We start from the raw sequence: 20,077 nt of genomic DNA on the forward strand, positions 1-20,077 counted from the left end.
CATTCAGGTTTAACTATTTTAATTAAAAAAATATATACAGCTAAAGGTGGACTCATGTGGAATCAACATTCATCCCAACTGAAGCATCTGCTATTTAAGAGTGTGGGGAAGGGAATTGTCATGAGCAGACCATGTTTACTGAATTGACTGTAAAAACTGTGGCAAATTTTTTGTAAAATTATAGCATTTCCTATTCAAATTAATTTTTCTCCAATAAAATTACACTAGATTCTCTTTCAGGGTAGATTTTATAAAGCTATTTTTATGCATAAACGATCTATGCAAAAATACACGTTAATATGCTGATTTGTGCTTTGCTGGAAGTTGTGTCCAGGGGTGGAGCGTATAAAGTATAAAATATTCTACTTTAAAAAGTATTGACAGGCTAGCACTAGATGTGATTTTCTGTTTGGTGTGAAGACATGCTGAACCCTTCTGGCCTCTGGTGAAACAGAATTGAGAACTGGGGAAGGCAAGGAAAGGGAAATATGCGCAGCTGGGGCTTAATATTTGCATTTCATTTTCCATTATACAGATAAAAATCTTGATTGCACAGATCTTTTGGCATGGTAATTGGTAGAAACCAAATCTGTAGTAGTGACAAACTGTGAAATAATAGTTCAGGATCAGTACAGTATCTAACAACTTTGCACAATGGGACAGTGCAGTTTTCACCCAGCAAGTATCTCTGAAAGCTTTACAAGCAAAAGGCCTGACTGATTCCCACTGGTGTCATCACATTTGTTCTAAAGTCAGTTATTCTCCTTATCATTTCTTTACATCCAGAACAGGCAGATAAAAGTTGTCAGTGCACTTAGCGATTTATTTTTTAAACTAAAAGCTTAGCACATGCTAAATGCCACATGGCCCATGGCGTAGCAAGGCTGGAGGCCCAAGGCATCACCATTTTTCCTCCCCGGCCACAGGCAGCATCTCTTACTTGCTGTTTGTGCCAGCCTCATCTTTACCTCTGAAACTGCTTCCTATTCCCCACGAACATGAAGTTATGTCAGAGGGCAAAATGAGCTGCAGGTAAGTGATGCTCCATGCAGCTAGTGAAGATTTTAAGAGGGACAGGGGAGCAGAAGTACTGTCAGTGCCCAGGGTGATCCTCCCCTTCCCCATGCCAATGCACACTGCTTATAGGTGTAAAATAGGATGCTCAGCATTTAGCTGTATATTAGTACACGTTAAGCTTTAGTAAAAGGGGCCTCTATATTATTTGTATCACACTAAGGGCTCCTTTTACAAAGCTGCGTTAGCGGTTTAACATGCGTACTAATTTGCCGGTCGTGCTAGCCACTACCACCTCCTCTTCAGCAGGCGGTAGTTTTTTGGCTAGGGCGGGGGTTAGCGCGCGCTAAAAAGGTGTGTGCGATAAAGCCGCTAACGCGGCTTTGTAAAAGGAGCCCTAAGTGAATCTATAGTACAGAATTATAGATATTTTTATAATTGAATGTTATAACATGAGGACAAAAAAATATAAGAGAAAATTCAGTATGATGCATGGTTAACTAACTAAACTAAACCTTTATATACCGCATCATCGCCACAGATGTTGTGGAGCTCGGCACGGTTTACAAGAACTTAAAATATAAACTGCTTGAGCAGCCGACCAAACCTTATTTATATACCACTGCACCAAAACATTACCTAGGACCAAGGTTCCACAAGGCCCACTTTTCGGGCTGCTTGGTTGCTTTCCATGTCAGTCTACAGCACTATAGGCTTATTAGGCTGATGCTGATCTATGCGTGCTTCCCATCAGGCTCCACATGGTGCTTCTAATATTCTGCGGAACATATTGTGTGTTGAACAGAAAACTACACTCATGAAAAATATTGACAATACCTTGTTTAATACCTATTTTAATCATAAAAGACAGTGATCCATTAATTATACATTTGTAGTGTAAATTTTCAAAATGAAACTTTAGGAACACAAAAGAAGCAGCAGCACATTATCAATATAAAGCAGTACTGAATGATGTTCTGGCTGTAGCACACTAATCTTTATAAGTCACTAGTCAGCAGACATTATACAGAATCCTGTTACTAATCTAACTGCAGTTATGTTTCTATGTTTCTATAACTAAAATCAGAACCCAGGCTATCCAAAAGAAAACTATTGTTTGAGAGACTGCCTCAATCAGTGAGAAAAAATGGTCAAATACTCAAAGCTTAAAATTTAACAAGGTATATTCAGGGATTCCAGAGGATGGTCTCCACTAAAAGAAAGAAACAGATGGCATGGATTTGATTTTTAGAAGTTATGATCTAGTATTTAAACATCTTTTCAAAAAATGGCTAAACTAGTTTGCATGTATTTTCTTTTTTGTACTGAGCAAATTCTACATAGGTTAGACACAAAAAACTATACAGTATATGTATCTCATTTTAATACAAAAAACCTGATTTCCCCCATAAATTTCTATAAAAAAGAATGAATCTGTTAAATGGTTAAAGATTAAAAAAAAAAAAGAATATATAATTGAATAACAGGTTAAATCACTAGGATATGTACAGATTAACATCAAATGAGATGTTTTATACCTTTTACTGGATCAACTATTCAATTTAATATATTTGTGGACTAGCTTTCATGGGTTGTACCCCTTCCTTCATCAGGAATACATAACTGGAAATCCAAATGTCGATAAGCATTCAGAAGGTACTTCTGTAACAACCTGCATAAATGTGCAAGTGTAAGTTACACCAATTTGCAAAGCAAACTTAGATGTATAAAGTTCTGTTGAAAATTACATTGGCAAAACTGTCTGCACACAGTTAAACCTACTTTATAGTGTGGGCAGTTCTATCATGAAAATGTAAGCACAGGCATATAAACGAAAGCTGCTCAGCCACCACCTCCCTAGAATTCCTTTCCTGAAAGTGTCTGCATAAAAAGGACAGACTATTTGATAAAAGGATATTTCCACAGGGAACACATGTCTTAAAATTATCCTCTTAGGGCAGGGGTGTCCAATGTCGGTCCTCGAGGGCCAGAATCCAGTCGGGTTTTCAGGATTTCCCCAATGAATATGCATGAGATCTATATGCATGCACTGCTTTCAATGCATATTCATTGGGGAAATCCTGAAAACCCGACTGGATTGCAGCCCTCGAGGACCGACATTGGACACCCCTGTCTTAGGGTCTGAAGAGCACTGTATTCTGAATCAAAGCATGTTCAGTACGCATCCTACACCAGTAATGTAACAAACCAGAACAGTTAGATCAAAAGCAAAAAGCCAAAATATAGGTCCAGTTTAGGAATAACTGAGGGCACAGTTAGCCATGCTTTTTAATAGTTAAAGAAATAAAGACCGAAGTTATGGAACCAACTGTATCATTCTTAAATATCATAAATTTTTGCAGTGGATTTTTATGGTCAAAAGCTGAGAAAACATTATATAAAAAAAATAAAATAATAACAAAAAACATTTTTACATCCTCCAGGACTTCATTCCTTGTGTCTTTTTATGCATCTCATTTTAAGATGCTTTCACTCGCAGTTTCCCAGTATTTTTCCTGGCCCCATCAGATACACAAGCCAAGTGCTATAGCGGCAAATTCCAGAGGTGCAGCCATACCACATCCAATATTGCCTTTTAACCACTAAGGGGAGGGGAGGGGAAGGGGAAGAAATTCATCAAGCAGTTAGGAGAATTAGCACACATTAAACACTAAGGGCTCCTTTTACAAAGGTACGCTAGCGTTTTTAGTGCACACACTGGATTAGCGCGCGCTAGCCAAAAAACTACTACCCGCACAAGAGGAGGCGGTAGCAGCTAGTGCGCGCTATTTCGCGCGTTAAGGCACTAACGTGCCTTCGTAAAAGGAGCCCTAAAAGCCTATAGGTACAGAATGGACTTTTATCATTTAACATGTGCTAATTTCCCTTAATACATGTTAAGGTGTTATAATGCCATAATGCTGCTTAATGAATTCCTCCCTAGGTGTCACTGTAAAACATCTCCCCTCAGACCTTCCCACCCAATCTACCCAGGACTAGGCATGCTACAATAACAACTGCTTAACACTTGCTGTTTTTAGCCCTTCAATATCCAAAAATACTGTAATTTGGTTTTAAAATATATTTTCAGTTTATGAAGGCACATACAGCACATGCAGTGTAATGACCTAAAATGAGTGACATCTATACCCTGTGACGAAAGAACTGTCTACATTACTGACAGCATTTACTGTATTTTAGAAAGGAATGTGAAGAAGACACATTTAGAATTTTCCAGAATACCCAAGGTACAGAAAATTTGCTTCAGTAGAATCAAAGATACATATTGATTTTAGGTTTCCCTCACAAAAGTTAAAATCTGCACGGTATGCAAATAGTGCAAATTCCAATTATTATAACAAAATCTAATGACAAAAAAATATTCAGTGCATCTTAATTACCCTGTCTACCATCAAGTATACTAGATAGAAAGGGTTGGTATGGATAAAATTAAGGGGTGCTGGGCCAGTAAACTGCATTTATCAGGAATGACAAACTTGCCCATCTGAAAATTATATTTAAAAAAACCATAATAAATTAATAAAACTGTGGCATATATTTCATGTAGAACATAGATCAGTATGTTCTATATGTTTAAAGGTTTTAAAAGCACAGAAAACAAACTAGACATTGCTATCAAACACAAATAATATTTAAAAAAAAAATATTGACAAAGATAGGAGAGAAGGAAGCATTACAAAATCAGATTCCTGAGAAAACAATTTCACTGTTCTTCTTTGCTTGAGGTATCCATCCCATCTGCCAGCTTTTGTTTCTGCATTCTGGTTCTAGTAGATGCTAGATAAGAGAAAAGGTAGAAAGAAAACGGCAATGGCATTCTTCTATTTGATAAGATTTGTAAATTAACAATTTCATAGACTGTCTCCTAGACAGAATACAAATACAAGAACAGTATTTCCACACTTTGCGCAAGTTACCTTTGCATTGGCCTTATCATTTTCATGTGCACTTATTATGGGATTGGATGGTTAATGAAAAAACCCAAATAATTTACTCCAGACTCCCTCTTTATAATCTTTAAACTCTGGAATTCATTGCCAAAGAATGTGGTGACATCAGTTAGCTTAGCAGGGTTTAAAAAATGTTTGGCTAATTTCCTAAGAGTCGATAAAGCATTATTAAGATGGACTTGGGAAAATCCACTACTTATTTCTAGAATAAGCAGCATAAAATCTGTTTTACTCTTTTGGGATCTTGCCAGGTATTTATGACCTGGATTGGCCACTGTTGGAAACAGGATAATCAGCCTTGATGGACCTTTGATCTATCCCAACATGCCAACACTTATGTTTTAAATCCTATTTCAATTCTTTAAGTTAATAAAACTACATTTCAATATCCTAGCATCCTAAATAGCTGTAATAACACTGGGTGTACGAGTTTCAGTGCCCAAACACAAACTGATGTGTTCAGCTATTTGAGCATTTCAGTAATACAACCTGCAAGTTAGCTTTACATCTGAAAACACCATAGAATAATCACAGTTCACTATAATATCTCAGAACATCAAATTTATGAACACTGTGTGGCCTACCTTCTTTTAATAACCCTTACCATGTACATCACATCATTAACCCAGTGACAAGCAGGATAAATCAGCTACACAAGTAAGTGAAGTCATCTAAAAGTACCACCAGATAGTTCTCTCAGCGCCGAGAAAAACCTAGAAAAGTTTTCTGAACATGTGCAGTTGCTAGCTCAATTTCTCTCAGTCTCTATTACACTATGCGAATATATAGTCCAATATTATTATAGCTATTTTGCTCACTCACAGGGAAAACCTAAGGCTTAAGTCTTCATGGCTAATAAAGGTTTATCCTAGGACAAGCAGGCAACATATTCTCACACAAGGGTAACATCACCAATGGAGCCCCGGTAAGGACACTTGAAAAGTGAATCGCAACTTTAAGTTTTAGAAAGTTCGCGATCAGCCTGCATCGCGCATGCCTTCCCACCCGACGTAGGCGCGCGGTCCCTCAGTTTTTTAGTTTCCGTGGAACTATGAAGACACATTTCAACGGCCCTTGAAAACTATTTTGTCTTCCTGCTCTCATCAGTGACTTTTTAGTCATTTTTGTGTTTTTTTCTTCTTTTGTTTTTCTTAAGAGTTACTTTGGTTAAAAAAAAACCCTCTCTTTTTTTTTTTTTTAATCCCTCATGGGTTTTTGGCCCTGCGGGGCCTGTTGTACCACCTGGGCCTCTGATTTCACCGAGGTGGTCTTCCCGTAAATGTCAAGACTGCAGACGGGATTTAAGAAGTGCAGTCATTGTGCTCAGCCCATCTCTGTGACTGACCCACATCGCTGGTGTCTCCAGTGTCTAGGGCCTGAGCACTGTCCAGAATCCTGTACTCGTTGTTCATTATTTCAACAACGTTTGTTCGGTGTCGCTATGGAAGGGGAGCCGACATTTCTACTAACACCGACCAAGGCAATGCCGCACTCATCAACACCAGCAGAAACATCTCTGGTGTCGCAACCTCCAGCGGGTAAGCCGGCTAAGAAGCCTTCCCCTACCCCATTTGGGACTTAGGTTAAAGTGGCACTTTAATGTATTGCATGTTATCCTATATGGTAGCATAAGAGCGTTTTAGCATGTAACTGTAAGAGGGCCATATGTGTGGGCAGAACAAGGACCTGTCTCCAACAAACTCCACCAAATATGGCCCATGGTGCTCCTTTCTCCACATCCCCTCCAACCAAGTCAGGTACCAGCAGTAGATAAAATGACACATTATTTTCTTGAACAACGGCTGCCACTGCTACATTTGATAAGCTGCTTCAATATCTATCCACTCCTGATCATCACAATGCTTTTGGTAAAGCAGCTTATTTCATTTCACTGACCACTTGAAGACCAAATTTTGAAACTACTCTATAGCCCTTTTGGCCTGGGCTGCTTTGTAATATAAATTCAAGAGGGAACCTCTAGACCACCCAATTTATCTGCAGAAAGCACTGCGCTGGGAAGTCGAGGCTTTTTAAAGTTCCCCAATGAACTGACATAAGCAATTTTGCAATGTCTGGATATACTGCCTAGGGAGTCAGAGAGGAAGCATCTGAAAAGATAAAACAGTCTCTTACATCATCTTCCGTAAAGACCAAAGCAAAGAATTCATTCAGTCTCTCTGCTATGGCTTTATCTTCCCTGAGCACCCTTTTACTCCTTAGTCATCCAACGGTCCTATGGATTCCCTCACAGGTTTTCTGCTTCTAATGTACCTAAAAAAATTCTTACTTTGAGTCTTTGCAAGTTTCTCTTCATATTCTTTCTTTGCTTTCTTTATCAATGCTTTGCATCTGACTTGCCAGTGTTTATATCTGTTCTTATTGTATTCATTTGGGTCCTTTTTCTATTCTTTAAAGGATTTTTTTTGCTCTAATAGTGTCTTTCACTTCACCTTTTAACCATGGCGGCTCTTGTTTCCTCGTCTTTTTACCTTTGTTAATATGTGGAATACATCTTGTCTGGGCTTCCAAATAACATCCATGCCTGGTTTACAGTTCTAACCTTTGCAACTGACCCTTTTAGCTTCTTTTTAACTATTTTTCTCATTTTCTCATAGTTGACCTTTAGAAAATTAAATGTCGCTACAGTAGATTTCTTTTGCGACGTCACTCCAGGTATCAGCTCAAATTTGATTGTTATGATCACTGTTTCCCAGCGAACCCAACACAATTACTAAATGTAAAATAGCTCCCCCTCTTGTCGGTTCCTGGACCAGTTGCTCCAAGAAGCAATCATATAATGTCTAGAAATTTTACTTCCCTAGCATTCCCTGATGTAACATTTAACCAGTCAATGTTGGGGTAATTGAAATCACCCACTCAATTAGCTATACACACTTAGGGGTCCTTTTACTAAGGTGCGCTAGTGTGTCTTAGCGTGTGTGCTAAATGCTAATGTGTTCATAGGATATAATGGGCGTTAGCATTTAGCGAACGCTAAGACGCACTAGCGCGCCTTAGTAAAAGGAATCCTTAGTTATTTTAAAGGTAATTGGTTCCTGAGATTCTATCAGCCAGCAATATTCAGTTCAAGTTACAAAAAAACATGGAGCCCTACTCCCATATACAGAAACAGAAAAAAAGAAAAGAAGTGGAGAAAAGACCTCAGCTGAGCTTCATGGGTCTAAAAATATCTCTACTCCTTACTGAAAATTAGGCTGACATTTAGGAGAAAACTCAAGCATATTAATACCCAGCACTGAAAATATAAATGGCACCAAGCACAAAAGATTAAAAGGCACTCAGCTCTGTCCATGGCAGTTCTTCATTTTCAAATCCACCATGCTGTAAGTACCCAGATATCTAATACCCGACAGGGAAATTCCCCATTTTGCCATACTGGCTGTGTCGGGGATTAATATTTCAACTGCATCGTGCCTTCAGCTATATTCACAGTCCATTTTAATGATCAGCATGGTTTAGAACTCCAAAAGTACAGTGTTCTTCAGCTGCTTCTCTTTTACTGAGCTCCACCTCTCTATCATCCACCAATCATTTTTGCTAATACAGCTCGAGGTGTTCTACTGTTGCCAAATTTGCCAGCTTTCCTAATCTCTGAGAACATTTCTTCATCTGTCTGCTCATTCTGTCTATATGGATTCTATGTCATGCAGAATGTTTATTTTGTTTGGTCCAATTCCCTCTTTGACATATAGTGCAACCTCCCCTCCAATGTGATCTACTCTATCTTTGCAATATAATTTGTATCCAGGTAATACAGTGTCCCATTAATTGTCCTCCTTCTACCAGGTCTCCGAGATGCCTATTATATCTACCTCATCATTCAGTGCTATATAATCTAACTCTCCTATTTTATTTTTTAGGCTTCTAGCATTTGTAAACAGAAACTTCAAATTGCGGTTTTTCCTTGTATCTACAGGCTGTGAGATGATGATGGAAAATTTGAGTCTTTCACTTTGCCTTCCTCTTAAACACTCCTGGCTTTCTTTCACCATTATTGAAACCGCTCTACTGGAACTCCCTAAATATCCTTTTTCAATAGTATCCTTCAAGGATACCTCATACCGAACCATCCGCTCCTGGATGACTGTCGGCTTTCTCCCATATCTCAGTTTAAAAGCTGCTCTATCTCCTTTTTAAACATTAGCACCAGCAGACTGGTTCCATCCCAGTTAAGGTGGTGTCCATTCTTTCAGAACAAGCTCCCCCTTTTCAAGAAGGTTGCCCAGTTCCTAACAAATCTAAATCCTTCATCCCTGCACCAGCGTCTCAACCACGCAGTGAGACTTCAGAGCTCTGCCTGCCTCTTGGGTCCTGCGTGTAGAACTGGAAGCTGGATTTCAGCTTTCTATGTAAGAGCCTAGATTTGGTTTCTAGAACCTCCCTCTCACATTTTCCTATGTAACTGGAACCTGCATGCACCAAGACAACCAGCTCATCTCCAGCACACTCCAAAGGCTCTATTGATAAAGCAAATAAAAGAGAGGGCAGGGAACAGCCCTACCTTATCACTCCAACCCAGGTGTTCTCAAATGAGTCCTCTGGACATTCACAGCTACTCTGGTTTTCAAGATATCCACAATGAATATGCATGATACACATTTGCATATAATGGAGCAGCACCTGTAAATTTATCTCATGCATTTTCATTGTGAATAGTTTGAAAACATGTGCCAAATTAGAGACCAGAATTACCTCCATTAGCTCGCACAACCCATAGAAACATGAGGCAAAGGCCAAATGGTCCACCCAGTCTGCCCATCTGCATCATCCACTATCTCCTCCTCTCCCTAAGAGATCCCAAGTGCCTGTCCCACGCTTTCTTGAATTCACAACCTGTCTCCACCACCTCTACTGGGAGCCTATTCCATGCATCTAGCACCCTTTCTGTAAAAAAGTATTTTCTTGGATTGCTCTTGCTTTTATAATATATACTGTCAAAATACAAAAACTACATATTTACAGAATCTCTTAGGTGTAGTCCTTATTTGTCAGCATATAGAGAACACAAGGGACAGGGAGAGAGGTATATACAGAGCCTTGGACACTGAAGACAGCAGGCTAAACCAGACAAACAGAACCACCCACCTTTCCAGGGAGCTGATGCCTAAGCTCTGTATTAGACTAATGGGACTGTATGGGAAGTCCTGCACATGCTCAGAAAAATCTAGAAGACTGAATTATCCATGTTGGTGCTGGATGACATCATCCACTTGGATATCTTGATTTATTCTGCTGTCTATGAAGAACCCCTGTAACAGGTAAGCAACTGCAAAAATCAGGAAATTACTTGTATGGTAACTTGAGTTTGCAAGTGGGAGGAAGATTTCACTGAGAAAACCAGAAGTTCTAGGGCAAAACAAGAGATCAGTGCACATTAAAAAAAAAATCCTACTCCACTGTTGTGGTTAAAAAAAAAAAAATATCTAGTTAAACACAGACAACATACCAGTGTTTGCTGACATTTATTGGGCTTTAACAATCTATGGCTACTCAGCCTTCTACCCAGGAAGCTAAGGGTAAGTTCAAATCCTGAGCTTATATAAGTAGGAAAGAAACTAGTTACTGTTACTTAAATAATGGGCCTACTTTAAATAGCTGCAAAATTGTTTTCTGCAGAAAACATATTAAATGAGGTTGTAAACTGTCAACCTATACCATAAAGCAGGGTTGTCATTTATATTTGGTGTTTCTGAGAAAAAGACTCATCAGTACTAAGCGGGAGGGGGGGATATTTATTACATTGAATTAAAGGATGAAATTTAATAAATACGTTGTATCCATCCATATATATTACATCTGCTGTTCAATGGTGTTCTACATTTTACCAGAAAACCTATTAGAGAAGGTTCAGCATTTTCCAATCAAAATGCAAATTTCAAAAGAAAACACTGCTTAATGAATTCCTCCCTAGGTGTCACTGTAAAACATCTCCCCTCAGACCTTCCCACCCAATCTACCCAGGACTAGGCATGCTACAATAACAACTGCTTAACACTTGCTGTTTTTAGCCCTTCAATATCCAAAAATACTGTAATTTGGTTTTAAAATATATTTTCAGTTTATGAAGGCACATACAGCACATGCAGTGTAATGACCTAAAATGAGTGACATCTATACCCTGTGACGAAAGAACTGTCTACATTACTGACAGCATTTACTGTATTTTAGAAAGGAATGTGAAGAAGACACATTTAGAATTTTCCAGAATACCTAAGGTACAGAAAATTTGCTTCAGTAGAATCAAAGATACATATTGATTTTAGGTTTGCTCCTTGGGTGAATGACATCTGGACCCCCTTAGCAGAACCTATTAGAGAACTGCATTGAGAGCAGAAGTATGATTTTGACACATACCAAGCTCTGCACTATTAAGATGATAATGTTTAAGTTACCATTCTTTTTGTTTCTCTTCTTAAGGAGGGTAACTTAAAAAGATATTACCTTGATTGTTCAGAGTTTGATATGTGTCTTTTCAGCTGATCAGTGCTCAATGTTTTCTCTCTTTCCTGTGACCTGAAATGATTCTTTACAATTGCTAATTTAGGGCTAGATTCACTAAGCAAACCGATTGGTTTGCAACCTGATTTTACTCCGGCTCGATTCACTTACGTCTCTGCCGATCCGTGCATGCAAATGAGGGGAACGGCATGCAAAGTAGGTAGGGATGCGATTCACTAAACAAATTTTGCAAACTGATTGGGCTGGCTGATCAACTCAAGAAGCAACTGCTGGGGGACCAGTCCTTTCCCACTCTCTAGCTCCATTGCCACCCTGCTCTCAGCTGCCCCAATCTCGCTGCCTTTACTCTGCAGAAGCCCTGGATTGTTTAGCTCTTCTCGCCGCCCTGCTCCTGCCTTCCAGCCTCGGCACCCTGCTCTCTGCCCCGAATCCAAACTCCCCCTGCTCTCTGCTGCCCAGACTGATCGCTGCTGCCCCGACTCTCCTGCTCACTGCTGCCTTCCCTGCAGTCCAAGCCCGCAAGTTTAAAGCAGGGCTGCACTATGCAGTGTAGCCCCGGGAAGGCGGCAGAGAGCAGGAGAGTCAGGGCCATAGTCTTTTAAAGAGGCTGCTGCCACCGGGGATCGCCCTTCAAGAGAACTGGTAAATGTTAGTTGAAGAGGAGCAGAGTCGGGCCCCCCCCAAACAAAAACAAAACGCAACAAAAACGAACATCAAACACATGCAGACCATTTACAGGGAAAGCAGATGGTCTGCGCATGTGTCAGGATTGCACACTAGCGATCCATGCAGTCGGAGGGGGCATTCCTCCGATCGCTCTCATTTTAATTTTATTGTTTTGGGAATTGATCGGGCTTGTATGGATCAGCCACGCAAAGCTGGTAAGTGAATCTAGCCTTTAAAGTATGATCTCTTTTCTTTATATCAGGCAGTGTAGGGAGAAAGGGATAAAAAAAAGTTTGCAGAAGTTTTCAATACTTACGGATTTCAGCCAGCTTTTGTTGGAATTTAGACTCTCCAAGCATGTGTTTACTAGAGATGAGAGAAAAAAATACAATTACCATTCAGGTGATAATCCTTGACAAGCAGAACTAAAGTAGTAACATAGTAAATCTAATCTAATCTAATCCTTAGATTTATATACCGAGTCATCTTCTACATTAGAAGCTCAACTCAGTTTACATAAAGATATACCGTATTTTCACGCATATAACGCGCGCGTTATACGTGTTTTTACCTACCGCGCATACCCCTCGCGCGTTATACGCGTGAGCGCGGTATACAAAAATTTTTTTACATAGTTCCCACCCCGCCCGACGCCCGATTCACCCCCCCCAGCAGGACCGCTCGCACCCCCACCCCGAACGACCGCTCGCACGCGCTCCCACCCGCACCCGCATCCATGATCGGAGCAAGAGGGAGCCCAAGCCCTCTTGCCCGGCCGACTCCCCAACTCCCCGACAATATCGGGCCAGGAGGGAGCCCAAACCCTCCTGGCCACGGCGACCCCCTACCCCCACCCCGCACTACATTACGGGCAGGAGGGATCCCAGGCCCTCCTGCTCTCAACGCAAACCCCCCTCCCTCCAACGACCGCCCCCCCCAAGAACCTCCGACCGCCCCCCCAGCCGACCCGCGACCCCCCTGGCCGACCCCCACGACACCCCCACCCCCCTTCCCCGTACCTTTGGTAGTTGGCCGGACAGACGGGATCCAAACCCGCCTGTCCGGCAGGCAGCCAATGACGGAATGAGGCCGGATTGGCCCATCCGTCCCAAAGCTCCGCCTACTGGTGGGGCCTAAGGCGCGTGGGCCAATCAGAATAGGCCCTGGAGCCTTAGGTCCCACCTGGGGGCGCGGCCTGAGGCACATGGGCCCAACCCAACCATGTGCCTCAGGCCGCGCCCCCAGGTGGGACCTAAGGCTCCAGGGCCTATTCTGATTGGCCCACGCGCCTTAGGCCCCACCAGTAGGCGGAGCTTTGGGACGGATGGGCCAATCCGGCCTCATTCCGTCGTTGGCTGCCTGCCGGACAGGTGGGTTTGGCTCCCGTCTGTCCCAACTACACAAAGGTACGGGGAAGGCGGGTGGGGGTGTCGTGGGGGTCGGCCAGGGGGGTCGCGGGTCGGCTGGGGGGGCGGTCGGAGGTTCTTGGGGGGGGCGGTCATTGGAGGGAGGGGGGTTTGCGTCGAGGGCAGGAGGGCCTGGGATCCCTCCTGCCCGTAATGTAGTGCGGGGTGAGGGTAGGGGGTCGCCGTGGCCAGGAGGGTTTGGGCTCCCTTCTGGCCCGATATTGTTGGGGAGTCGGCGGTCCTTCGGGGTGGGGGTGCGAGTGGTCCTGCCGGGGGGGGATGTATCGGACGTCGGGGGGGGGCATCAGGCTTTCAGGATGGGGACAGACCTTCAAGGGGGACAGGCAGACCTTCAAGGGGGGACAGGACTTCAAGGGGGACAGGCACGGAAAGTCAGGGCGGGTGAACAGAGAGTCGGGACAGCGCACGGAGAGTCGGGACAGCGCACGGAGAGTCGGGGAGGGCGAAAGGAGAGTCGGGGTGGCCAGAGGAGAGTCGGGGCGGGCGAAAGGACAGTCGGGCAGCATGCGCGGTATACCCGTGAGCGCGGTATACAAAAGTTTTTGTACATAAAATCGTGGTTTCTGCGCGCTATACCCGTGTGCGCGTTTTACACGGGTGCGTGTTATCTGCGTGAAAATACGGTACAACATAAATGGATCGGATCAAATTAGTAATTCTAAGAAAAGTTGTCCTAATATAATCTGCATCCTCATTTAGAATTATTAAAAAGATATGTTTTTAAAGATTTTCTAAAGATTGGAAAAAAAATGGAAGAGTTCTAATTTTAACCGGAAGTTTGTTGCAAATACAATGTTCACCCCGCTCATTCGCAGTCTGCTCCAACCACTTCTTCCTGTAGTAAAGTCGGGCTACACCAATCAGGAGCAGCGTGTCAAATCAGTTCCTGATTGGTATAGCCTGACTTTACTACAGGAAGAGGTGATCTTAGCAGACAGCGAGTGATTTTCTTCACCTACCGGCGCTCCAGCTGCCCTCTCCTGCCTTTTGAAAGGCAATAAAACCACATTTGCGGTTTTTTGAAATTCGCAGGGGCTCCTGGAACGTAACCCCCGCAAATTTTGGGGGTATATTGTAGATGTAAAAACATGAGAAAGATTGAGAAATATAACCCAGATGGCAGATAAAGGCCTGAACAGTCCATCCAGTCTGCCCATTAGTTATTCTCATTAAAAATACATAAATAAATTAACTTGTCACTTCTTTGATATTTCTGGGCCGTAGACTAAAGCCCACCTGATATTGTCCTAGGTTCCAACTGCTAAAGTTACCATCTAAGCTCACACCAGCCTATCCAACCATCCTGTTGTTTGCAGGATATTTACTGTAAAGTCTGGCCAGTAATATCCTCATGTTCCAAGTTAGTGGAGTTCCCATTGATGCCCTCCCCAGCTCATCCTACATTGAATCACCATATATGGTACACAAACGTACAAGTTTGTCCAATACCAGCCTTAGTTCTTTAATTTATACCATTTGTTTTCTAATTAGAAATCCTTTTTTTAAATTCCATCACCGTTTTCCTCTCTATCACCTCCCATGAGAGGACATTCTAGGCATCCATGTTTCAAGATTATTTAAAATTTCTTATACCGCCTAATCAGCCTTCTAGGCGGTGTACAAATTTGTAAAAGCATACAATGGCTAAAATACAGATTTTAAATGACAGGGCATCTCAGGGGACGACAAAAACTTTCAAAGACATAAAATCATGACAAACGGGGACAAAAGGTAAATAGGCAAGAACTACAATTTTCATAGTAAAAGATAATGTTTAGGGGAAAGACAATAGGAGGGGAACTAAGGGTAAAATCATTCTAGGTTGCCCTTAAAAGGGCAGTTAGATCCCAAAAGTATCAAGGAATAGAAATGTCTTTAGCTCTGTCTTGAAATGGTTAAGAATTGATTCTTCACGTAAGTAAGTTGGGATACTATTTCAAAGAGAGGGAACAGTCATGGAAAAAATGGAAGACCTCCTTCTCCATGAAAAATAAGTTTCCTACATTACTCCTAAGTTTTCCTCCCTGCTAGAAAAGGCACCGACAGCTACCAACCCACAAAATGTAAAAGCAGAACTACCATATGAACACTGTGCATGAACACTAAGGCCTGCATTCTGTATAGGATGCCCGGTCTCAGAAGCCAACAGGCATCCTATACAAAATCACGCCTAAGCCCACCTAAAAAGAACCAGATTCTATAACCGATGTCCATGTTACAGAAGCCAGTTAGAGAATCAGATTGCTGCTGAGCTTATTGTGGCAAGTGATCTCACTGCCACGAAAGTTTAGCTTCCTGCCCGGCACCCCCCTCCTTAACGATCGCGGCAGGAGGGATGCCCAGTCAAGACAATGGCGGTGAACAGCACGTTCAAGTAGCTTGGTTAAGAAGGGGAGGAGGGAGACGGGGCGATAATTGGAGGGGCAGGCAGGGTCCTAAGAGAGTTTTTTTGTGGAGCAGCATAAGTACGGCATGTTTGAAGGTGTCTGGTACTGTCGCAGTAGAGAAGGATAGGTTGAGGATATGGCAGATAGCAGGGATGATAGCAGGAGAAATGGTGATGAGTACATGGGAGGGGATGGGATCAAATCTAGACAAACTTGAACTTTCAAAAGGAAGTACTGAACTAATGGTAACTTGGCTTTTAATATTATTCCAAGCAGGAAATTGCTACAGTTCAATACAAGGAGCATATCAGAAGCCCAGTTCCCACAACAGCACATCAGCTGGAACCAAGTCTAAGCAACATGTTAGATATAGAAATGTATACGTTTATAAAACAGATGCCGCTTCCTTAATATCACAGCTGCCTAAGTGCTTATACTGCCTATTTACTATTACTGAAAATAATGTATTAAACGGTCATCCTTTAAATATGTCAACTGCTAAAAGATAATAAAACTTCCAAAGTTTGTTTCTCTTTATCCTTGTCAAGAATTTGGAAGGTGTAGGATAAGTTTGGTAACTGCCCTCCCCCATATACACTATGCACTTTGGCACATATCAAAACTAAACAAGGAAAAGGCAAGCACACTTTAAACAAGGGAGAACAGATGTTTTGGGCAGAAACAGCAAGTCTTAGAACTTTTTGGTTACATCTGAAGAGAAGAAATGTGTAAAAGGACTGCTTTTAAAGGAACTATAGACAACAAGCTTCAGCTAACTTTAGGCTGCGTGGGTGGCTTAGCCAAGCATTTCAAACTGGAAGAAAGGAAAGGCTTACTTTAGTTTCTTGTCATTTTCTGTTTCTAGGAGAATCCCACAGGTCATCTGTATACATCAGGGGCTTATACTGCTCATTGCCTCTACATTGACTAATTAAATACATTTATTTTGGGGGGGAAGGAGTTACACATGTAAGAGTCAGTGTTTGGGGAAGTGGAAGGCAACTAGCTGTTCTATGGCAGGGGTAGGCAAATCCGGTCCTTGAGAGCCACAGGCAGGTCAGGTTTTCAGGATATCCACGAGATAGATTTGCATCTCAAGGAGGCAGTGCATGCAGATCCATCTCATACATATTCATTGTGGATATCCTGAAAACCTGACCTGCCTGTGGCTCTGAAGGACCAGAATTGCCTACCCCTGTTCTATGGGAACAAAGAGCAATCCTTCTGACTGTTCTTGTCTTGTTAACATATCTGCTTGCTGAGTTACAAGCTCAGGGTTTCCCCCAGCCATCATTCATGTATGTTCAGGAATTAAGAGCGAGACCTAAACTGTACCTTTCATCTGCCTCATCTTGTCCTTCAATGTCAAAGCGAAGTCTTTTCAGTGGTTTGGGATGATTGCCGACTTCAGTACCTCGCTTCAGCAGGTGATCTCCACTGCTTACCATCTGATTTATCTTCTGGAACTTTTCTGAAGTCTTTGAAAACAAAATAGCAATAGTTCTCAGACTCCATGCTATACACAATGTTCAAGCTAAGTCAATATATTTATCTTCAGTATCTCATGGACACAGTAGCGTTAGAAAATAATTCCCTGCACACATTTGCATACCAACATATTGTACATAAAGTAGCTACATTTATTATATTTGTTTAGAAAAGTTTCCAACTCTTTCTCCACTCATATGACCATAAAACAAAGATACTTACCTGTAGCAAGTATTCCCTGAGGACAGCAAGCAAATATTCTCACATGTGGGTGACGCCATCCATGGAACCTGCTATGGACACTGCCAAGTGCACTGTCACTTTAAGGCTTTAGGCAGTGCCCATATTGCGTACAAGCAGGTGCCTTCCTGCCCAAAGTTGGCTTGTGAGACCATTAGTTTGGTAATAAAGCTAAGAAGCCAACAAGGGGGCGACATGTGAGAATATATGTCTGCTGTCCTCAGAGAACACCTGCTACAGGTAAAAATCTTTGCTTTCTCTGAGGACAAGCAGACATAATATTCTTTCATGTGGGACTCCCAAGCTACCAGGATCATGTCTCTGGACTGGACAAAAAGCTTTCTAGAAGACCCGCAGGATAAAATCAATGATGTTTATTTCAGTCCAGATTATACAGTAGTGAAGACTCGACACAGTAGTATTTTGGCGTAACAATATGCCTGCATCGGGAGTCACTGTTCATTAAACATTGCTAAAAATGACATCTACGTGTACATGATACTGTTATTTTCATTTATTCTGGATTGATGTTTTTCTTCTTTTATAAGAGTGATGTCATTTTCAATGATGTTTAATGTACAGATAATGTAATGCACACCAGGAGGAGAAACATGTCCACTTCAAGCGATAACAGCGCTGATGCTTCAATGACAGTGAATACTACAGCCAGGAGGTAGAAAGCATTTACATGTTCAGTGAAAGAAACTACGCTGTTTGCAGTGGCATGTGGTGAAGGCTTTCAGAGGATTCAGTGAATCCACAGCTCTACAGCCCTGCTTTTTTTTTTGTTTGTTTGTTTACTTTTTGCTTGTTGTAGTTTGATTTGTTGAGTAGGCAACCTGCTTAACCAGTCAAACTGCATCAACAAAAAGTAAACCAAAAATAAAAAAGCAGGTCTCTTAATTTGATTGGCAGAGCAGCATCTGCCTGTTACTTGCTCAACCAATAAAATTCAGAGCAGTGCCCTCAGGGCTTTTAGGGGATGGGTGAAAGGCACTCTTACAAAAGGGGCACTTGCTGATGACATCATCAGGCTCTTATTGTGAATAAATGTCAGATAAAAAGAAACAAAACACAAAAGGCCACCTTTTTATCTGACATATATTCACGACAAGAGCCTGATGATGTCATCAGGCAGCGCCCCTTTTGTATGCGCGTCTTTTAGCCCGTTTTTTTGTTTTCTTCAGTTTTTAAATTGGCAAAACCTCCTGAATTTGACTATGATTCCCCCCTTTTTTTGTTTCCATCTAATCCCTTTGGTGATCATAAAAATCTTTTTATTCTTTCCAACCATTCCCCTCCTCAGATGCCAGTATGCTCCCATCATCCATAGTATAGCGGTATATAAGAAATAAATAATAATTATTATTATTATATCGCAGGCACACCTGCAAACCAGCATTTTACTACACTAATGGACAACTACTGACTTTTTAGCCATATGTGGTGCTACTTTCTCTTGTATAAGTATACTTTTAATTTTCTTTTAAACCTGCTGGCTTCTGAATCTTTTATGATTTTACCAAATTTTTAGATTTTTTTCTCTTTATTGTTTAAATTCCAGTCTGGTCTCCAGCATGATCTCGGTATGCATAATGTTTACTTTTCTCTTTTAAACACTTCACATGTACAACCCCAGCTTGCATTTTCATTGGTACTGGGTCATCCCGGTTGTTTTCCATCCAGACCAGACATGATGTCACGAGAGGTATGCTGTCTATCTGGTGCCAAAATCCAAGATGTTACGGAGAGCTTGCCGAGACTCATCAAGCCTGATGACTACTATCCGATGCTGCTCATCTACATTGGCACTAACGATACTGCCAGGTACCCCTGCGAACGTGTCAAAAGTGAATTTGTGGCTTTGGGAGAGAAGGTGAAGCAGTCAGGTATGCAGGTGGTATTCTCGTCGATCCTCCCTGTCAAGGGTAAAGGCCAGGGCAGAGAAGCTCACATCCTGGAGATGAATGCATGGCTACGTGGATGGTGTCGTCGAAAGCGTTTTGGCTGCCTGGACCATGGGATGATTTTCCAAGGGCTGCTGTGCAAGGATGGTGTGCATCTATCAAAATAGGGAAGAAGTGTCTTTGCCGGCAGGCTGGCTAATCTACTGAAGAAGGCTTTAAACTAGAAGTAATGGGGCAGGGTGATCAAAGCTCCCAGGTGAGTATAAACCCTCAGGTAAGTAAATCACTGAATACCTCTACACGGATGTGAAAAGGGGGCAATGTCTGGAAAGCAGTATATACTAATGCTTGAAGTATAGGAAACAAGATTTTGGATCTAGAAGCTGTGATGGAAGAAGAAGGGTTGGATATAGTGGCGATCACGGAGACGTGGTTCACGGAGAACCATGACTGGGATGTAGTTATACTGGGCTATAATCTGTTCAGGAAAGACAGGG

The 20,077-nt window shown here is 41.9% G+C and overlaps 1 protein-coding gene across 2 annotated transcripts in view; it reads right to left on the minus strand.

Moving 5' to 3' along the window:
• Positions 1–3,150: 3,150 nt before the first annotated feature.
• RB1 (RB transcriptional corepressor 1) overlaps positions 3,151–20,077 on the minus strand; it is a 382,409-nt gene continuing 365,482 nt past the window's right edge. For both annotated transcript variants that reach the window (XM_033948118.1, XM_033948117.1), the window contains 3 exons: positions 17,281–17,423; positions 12,448–12,497; positions 3,151–4,812 (listed from right to left, as the gene is read on the minus strand). In XM_033948118.1, coding sequence (XP_033804009.1) covers positions 4,739–4,812; positions 12,448–12,497; positions 17,281–17,423 — 267 coding nt within the window. In that variant the 3' untranslated portion in view covers positions 3,151–4,738. The remainder of the gene's footprint in view (positions 4,813–12,447; positions 12,498–17,280; positions 17,424–20,077) is intronic.

The sequence above is a fragment of the Geotrypetes seraphini genome, chromosome 6, assembly GCF_902459505.1.
Source record: "Geotrypetes seraphini chromosome 6, aGeoSer1.1, whole genome shotgun sequence".
NCBI classification, from domain to species: domain Eukaryota; kingdom Metazoa; phylum Chordata; class Amphibia; order Gymnophiona; family Dermophiidae; genus Geotrypetes; species Geotrypetes seraphini.